The sequence below is a fragment of the Haplochromis burtoni genome, unplaced genomic scaffold, assembly GCF_018398535.1.
Source record: "Haplochromis burtoni strain Fernald_Lab_line unplaced genomic scaffold, NCSU_Asbu1 Contig_1311, whole genome shotgun sequence".
Lineage (NCBI taxonomy): Eukaryota > Metazoa > Chordata > Actinopteri > Cichliformes > Cichlidae > Haplochromis > Haplochromis burtoni.
The window spans coordinates 9,815-16,812 of record NW_024583672.1 but is presented as its reverse complement, the minus strand read 5'-3'; the positions used below and the strand labels follow the sequence as shown (position 1 = coordinate 16,812).

At 37.6% G+C, this 6,998-nt stretch overlaps 1 protein-coding gene across 1 annotated transcript; it reads right to left on the bottom strand.

Moving 5' to 3' along the window:
* Nucleotides 1-2,934: 2,934 nt before the first annotated feature.
* On the bottom strand, nt 2,935-6,536 carry LOC102307980 (dispanin subfamily A member 2b; the record flags this gene model as incomplete). The annotated part of the gene is given in 3 exon segments (XM_005952161.3): nt 2,935-4,905; nt 5,441-5,670; nt 6,507-6,536. Coding segments are annotated over 3 exon segments (395 nt in total), but the record flags the coding sequence as incomplete, so codon positions are not given.
* Between the last annotated feature and the right edge of the window lie 462 nt (nt 6,537-6,998).

Here is a 6,998-nt window from a genome sequence, read left to right as displayed (position 1 = left end):
TGCTCCACCCTGGCCACAGACACCATCTCATTAAGCCACCTGTTAAAACACGGGGCCGAAGAAGACCGCCACTGTAAAAGAATAAGTTTCTTTGCAGCCAGCATACCCATTGTAATTATCTGTTTTTGTGAAAAGGAAAAAGATTCGATTGATGCAAATGATCCAAGTATAGCCAATGTACCATCATGTGGTATTTTTTTCTTAAATTGGTTTGAAAACCACATAAAAATCTGGCTCCAAAAAGTGTTCAAAACAGGGCAATTGAACACTTTTCTAAGTAAATATATTTTGAAAGGTGGTATTGACATGAAATTCTCAGCAGATGTGAGTACCAATCCATCCAGTAGATGTCCATAAATTATGTGCTCTAATAAGAAACAGTACAGGGAAAGACTTTTGAACACACAATGAAATGGAGATGCAAAAAAGGCAAGTAAAATCATGACACTGGAGGTCAGGACACAGATGAGTGAAAAGAATTACCAGAAGAGTTATCCAGTTTCCAAGAAAGTAGTGCACCTGTGGAGCACTACAGAAAGATCTGGAATCAGCATGGAAAATTGTTTCAAAGACAATAAGTAATGAGGTCAACCACTGTGACCTTTATGCACCATGCAAGATTCCATTGCTGAAGAAAAAGCAAGTTGAAGAGCGTTTAAACTTTGCTAAACAACATTTAGACAAGCCTGTGAAATACTCTGAGAATATAATCTGGTCAGATGAGACCAGATGAGATGCTACAATACACACCATGTTTGGAGGTCAAAAGGCACTCCATATCACTCCACAAACACCAGACCAAGTGGAATCTGGAGGTTAGAATATGATGGTGTAGGGATGTTTTTCAGCAAGCGGGACTGACAGGCTTCGTATAATTGAAAGAAGGATGAAATTAAAAATATACAAAGACTATCTTGATAAAAAATTTGCTCACTTTCAGCTTTTTTTAGAGAAAGAAAATAAAGCCAAAGTCACTTGACCTGAATCCAGCTGAAAGTCTGTGGAAAGAGCTAAAGCTACATTTTTCAATGCCTCTGCAAAATGGGTAAAAAACATAAACAACTGTGGGATACTGTTTGTCCATGATTTGAACCGGGGGAACAAATTGTGGCAGGATGAGCGCGATATCATTTGTATCCCACTGTAACTTTACTGTATAAAGAGCTAACAGCTCCAAAACGTCAGGAGTAGTTAGTTATTACAAGAAGTGCTTGTGAACTAAAAATCAAGAATGTGGGATACTGTTTGTCCGTGATTTGGAGAGCCCATGCTCCCGACGCAGGGAAACCCAATTCTGCAGGGGAGACCTACCTTGGCACTTGTGCAGGTGAAGCCAGAGGGAAGATATGCTTCACCATATTTTCTAGTCTTTGGCTTGGAAGAAGTTGGTTCGGAAACATATTTGGCGATACTTCATCTCCTGCTTTGCGTTTGTGTGTGTCCATGATGCTAGCAGTGTCCAAGCGTTCTTTTTTTTTTTTCATACAGCGCCCCCCTCTCTCAATGGCTCTGCGGGGCGGGCCCCACACTTTGGGAACCTCTGCCTTAGAGTTAAAGTGGGGTTTGGCTGGTGGGAGCACCCTAAGATTGGACATATAGGGAATATAATTACATAGAAATAAGTGATCATGATCATTTGTACTGTCAGCTCCAGCAGATTTAACCTGGTGTACAGGCTGTGATCAGCTAAACTGTGCTGATGCTGCTCTGTGTTTCTTTGCCCTTTGTGAACTTAGCCAGCTCAACTCAATAAGATCTAACTCAGTGTTAGCCTCGTGATTTATTATCTTTCCAGGATATACCAGGCCTTTCGCCCTGTACAAGTTCATGTGTCAGACATGATTTTTCCCTGGGAAATACAGTAATGTACATTTTCATTTAAAGCACTAAAAAGGTTCGTTTGTTGATATTTTTGAGCTGTTGAAATGATCTGCCAACTCACCAAATATCACCAAACACCATTTTTCTTTATCGTTATATTTTCTAACTAATTTTGTAGTTTACAACTCCATGAGTTTATAATTAATGTAATAATATCAAATGGACATTTTAGAAGTGGATCTTTAGACCAGACTGTTTAACGCAATCTTAGAGAGTGCGAGTTTGGCCACTTGGTGGTGAAACAGATAAAATACAAATGAGATAGAGAAGAAGCAAAACACAGTTGTTGAGGCCTGACTTTTGCAAGACAAAACACTCATAGTAGGGTAGGTCTGATCAATAAATACAATAAAGACATAATTAATTACCAAATAAACACAACTGCCACTTAACACAGTGTGTTGTTATGTTAAGTTTTCAAGTTAATGATTTGTTTTTAGTTTTCAGGGGACAATGTTAAATACTGTGGTTTAAGGTAGAGATGGTCTGATACCACATTTTTATGTCCGATACTGATATCATAAATTTGGATATCTGTCGATACCGATATGAAGCCGATATAGTTTATTTTTTAATCAATAAAACTGTTTTTAATATTTTGCTGCGTATAGTATAAGTTCATACTTAAGCTTTAAAAAACAAAACACTGAAGCTATTCTGTTATATCTGTATGCAAAAACACACTGCACCCAAAATATTTCATAGTTCAGCAATACTGATCAATCTAGTAAACTTAAACCTGCTCCATCCTCTCTATTCTGGTATTTTAAAGAGTACTTAGCAGAACTATTAAACAACCTAACTGATAGCGTTGCCAACTCCCTGCAAAAAAAAATAGGGAACCACCCCCCACCCTCCGCCTCGTGATGACATAATCAACTTTAATTTAATGTACCTGTAAAAAAGAAATGCACAGAAATCAATTATTTTTCTACAATATTTAAATAGATTCAACATCTTTGCAGACAATAGAATTGCAGACTGCACAGATGGTACCTTCCCAAAGGAAAAAGTACTATAGCTTACTAGGGTATGTTAGACTTAATAGTTACTATATACAATAGACTTCTATACATTTTACATCAGATTAAAACTTTGGGTGTAATATTCAGATAATACTCCTCCACATACTCCTCCGACAAGCTAAGGTTATGAGCTGAGTTACGCCATGTCGCAAGTTTTGTGAGGTGCTTTTGTGATATTTAATAGATCGGATTACAGTTCTTTATTTCCCTCCGATATACGATGTAGTAATTTAGGTCAGTATCGATACTGATACCGATACGCAATATCGGATCGGTCCATCCCTAGTTTAGGGTATGTAATGTACCTCTTACCATAAATGGCCAAATCTAATCTCATAATAAAACTTTTTTTAACTTAAGAAATTGATTTGATAAAGGTTCATTGTGTCATAATATTTATACAGACCAAATGCTGACATCCCCTGGCCATCAGTTACTATTAAATCTAAGTGGAGGGAAGAACGTAAGCAAGCAAGAAATTTATTAATATATCATTTTCGGAACAGCTCCCAGCTAAAAACAAAGTGATGTACATTTGATATGCCAAAAACGATACAATGAATAAAGATAAGCAAGAAGTCACATGTAAAATGATGGTTAGAATTAATTTTAAAATAATAAAATCAGCACAAATAGCAAAAATAAAATAGTATAAAATGATAATAAGAACTGCATTCAAGACAATAAAATCAGCACATTAGATTACACTAAAACAACAAAATCAGGGTCATACTGTGTCATACGCCAACAAGTAAAAATTGGTTTTAAGACGTGTTTTAAAAGAGCACAATGAAGGGGCCTCTCTAATGTGCTGGGGCAGATTGCTCCAGAGATTAGGAGACCCAGGGGGTGATTAAGGACGAAGAAGCTCAGAGAGGTAAGGTGGGGCAAGACTGTTTAAACATTTAAAAAGAAATATTAGAATTTTACAATGAACTCTAAGATGTACAGGCAGCCAATGGAGTGAAGCGAAGATGGGTGCTCTCTTTTGCGAGTTCTGTTAAAAGTAGTGCAACAGGCTTTGAACCACCTGCAGATGAGAGAGAAGAAACTAACTCCAAAATACAGTGCAATAGAGTAATCTAAACGAGATGAAATAAAAGCATGGATTACTGTTTCAAAATCCGGTCTGGATAAAGCGCCTTAAATGATAAAAACTGTACTTGACAGTAGCCCTAATTTGAGTGTTCAATTTAAAATTATTGTCCATCTTAAAACCCAGGTTAGTAACAACAGGTTTATAATACTCTGCCAGGGGTCCCAAATCAATAGTGGTCCGATAGAACCAAACGTAGTCAAATCTATAAGAGTGGTGACTTAGTGCTATGGAGGTTTTTAAAACCTGTTTGGGACACATCTAAGATACCATTCTCATTTTTAAAACAATCCATCAATTGGCAATAAACAATTTTCTCTAAGATTTGGAGACAGGATCACTTGGAGAACCACTGGTGGCCGACCACATTTACATGATCTGCGCAACTTTGTTTATTATATTCATTGTTTTCATGAATGGCCAAATGGTCTGTTGCAATGAATTATGGGATGCCTTTTTCTCCTCCCTTTTTATAAAGGATGCTCCAGTGCTAACGGAAGCAACAAAGGAAGCACCGAAGCACCTTTCCTTAGTATTTGGATAATCGGAGCAGCGTTTATAATGACCGCCATAGTTCCTAACTGAGAGACTAAGTAAAATGAACTATTAGAACACACCCCTATTTCTGACTTTAAACAATGGGTCTGAAGCTGTGTTTTTCTTTACAGAATTTGAGGCTTAATAACAAGTCAAAGAAGCAACTAACTTAATCTCGGTATAAATGATAATAGTACGGTTCTCTGTGAGCATAATCAGATAGATTTGCAGTCACAGAACCTTAATTAAGATTAAAATCACAAATCCAATGACAAACAGGACGGTGGCGGCAATGTTAAGCTCACGGGCAGTGAGCCCATGACGTCGTGCACCCTCCAGATCTCCGGCCACCTTCCGGTCTCTGGCCTAGAAGGACAGAAACATATAGACTGTAATAGTGTAATCATCTTTATCCCAATGTAAATTGAAACTGAAAATGTTAAGCATAGCCTAAATTTCATTTTCTGGAAAAGTTACGCTTCCTGTTTTTAGTAAACACAAGCAATTATAATAATAATCCCAGTTGCCCGTTTTTTGTTTTTTTGTGCCCATATAATTTCCTTGTTACTATCAGTGTAGGAAATAATGTAAACTGTATAACATATTTAAGATATTTCTTTCATCAAATCATTTATCTCTATTTTTATCTTTATTGTGCTGTGTACATTGTTGTGCTTCAGCCCAAACTGTTCTTATGACTCTTGCAATGGTCTTAGTTAGGACTGAGTTTTCCTTGGAAAGTATTAGAACACACTTTTCCATTGATTTAGTCAGTTTTTTGCACTTCAGTTTTGGTGTTTGTTGTGTTAGATGCCATGATCATGTAGCTTGATTTATATGGTAAATCAATGGATTTTAAGATATGGTAGGCAGGCAGGTATATATTCGCATACAAACACACCTTGATAGAATAAATGAGAGCTGCAAGTCCAAGACAACAACAAGGGTGTGAGTAGAGAAAGCAGAGGAGGGACCAGATAAAATGGTCCTTTGGAGGCTCAGTGACGATGTTCACACTGGTGTGCTGAACCAATACAGATCCTCCAGGCTGTCCAGAGGGCCCATCATAGGTCCTCGCCTGCATTGGAACATAAGCTGGAGGTTTCATTGCTCTCACTGGTCTGAGCTCAGCTGCAGTTTGGAGAGAGGAAAGATGTTGAAAAGAGTTACTGACATTGATCATTTCATTTTTGAAGTCTTTGGGCAGTGAGGGAGTTAAAGCAGTTGTCTCTGTTAGAAACTGAACAGTAACAGCTGTGTCTTTGGGGTCCAGGGGTCCAACTTTCCAAAAAGGTTGCTATGTCCTCTCACCTGATTTTTTTTTTTTTAATCTTTGAATTGTGAAATCTGAATTCAATGAATAAATTGATAAATATAAATAAATAATGTAAATGATATGAATATGAAACATGTTTTGGGACAGAACACACAATTTTCTGAGGATTCTGCACTCACAGTCGGTGATACAAACTAAGTTAGCATGCAGTGACATCATAAATTTGCTTACGCACAGTGATAAAATCTCTCTTCTGCTTTTTACATGAAGCCATTCTGCAGGGGAGGTAGGTCTCCCCTGCAGAATGGTCTGACTTAGTGGATGAATCTGCTGAGTGTCAGTGGGCTTGAGCACATAAACATCACCTATTGCCCTTCCCCCAATTCTGAAGCCTACATTTACTATCTTGATTGCTTTTCTGTAAGTGAGCACAGAACAAATGCAGATTACTTCTTCTGAAAACTGTACTACCCTCACCAATACTGCACTACCAATTACACCAATTACAACCAAAGACAAACATAAAGATTCTTATGTCACAACTTCAATATATGGCAGAGAAACTTCAAGAAACAGTCTTTCACAAGATTCCTCCATTGTGCAACAGCCTCATCATGAAAACAGACAGCATTGCTACACACACACAGCTACACAGACACAAAATGAAATGGAAATTAAAAAGTTTTCCTACTTTGAAGTTCATCGTGCCTCTCCTCAGACTCTACCAAAACAACTGAATCTTCAGTTCCAGTATCACGAAACATGTCGGTCATTGCCCTCAGCTGTCTGTAATTATGTGAGGTCCGTACTCAAATTCCATTAACAGCCAAGTTCCCAGTATACAGGAGTTGAAAGCAGACGTTGGTGGTTAGTTTCACATTTGTGCTGTGCTGTGCTTGGTTCAGCTATTTGCGTCATTCACATAATCAAAAGAAGGAAGTTTGATAAAAAATAAATATTGAACGCTTTACCAATTTTCTAAGTAAATATATTTTGAACGGTGGTATTGACATCAAATTCTCACCAGATGTAGGCAACTATCCAGCCAGTAGATGTCCATAAGTTTTATGTTATAATGAAAAACAGTATAGTGAAAAAATCTGAGCCTATGAGAAACTGGAGATGCAAAAAAGGCAAGCAAAATCAAGCCACTGGAGGTCAGGACACAGAGGAGTGAAAAGAA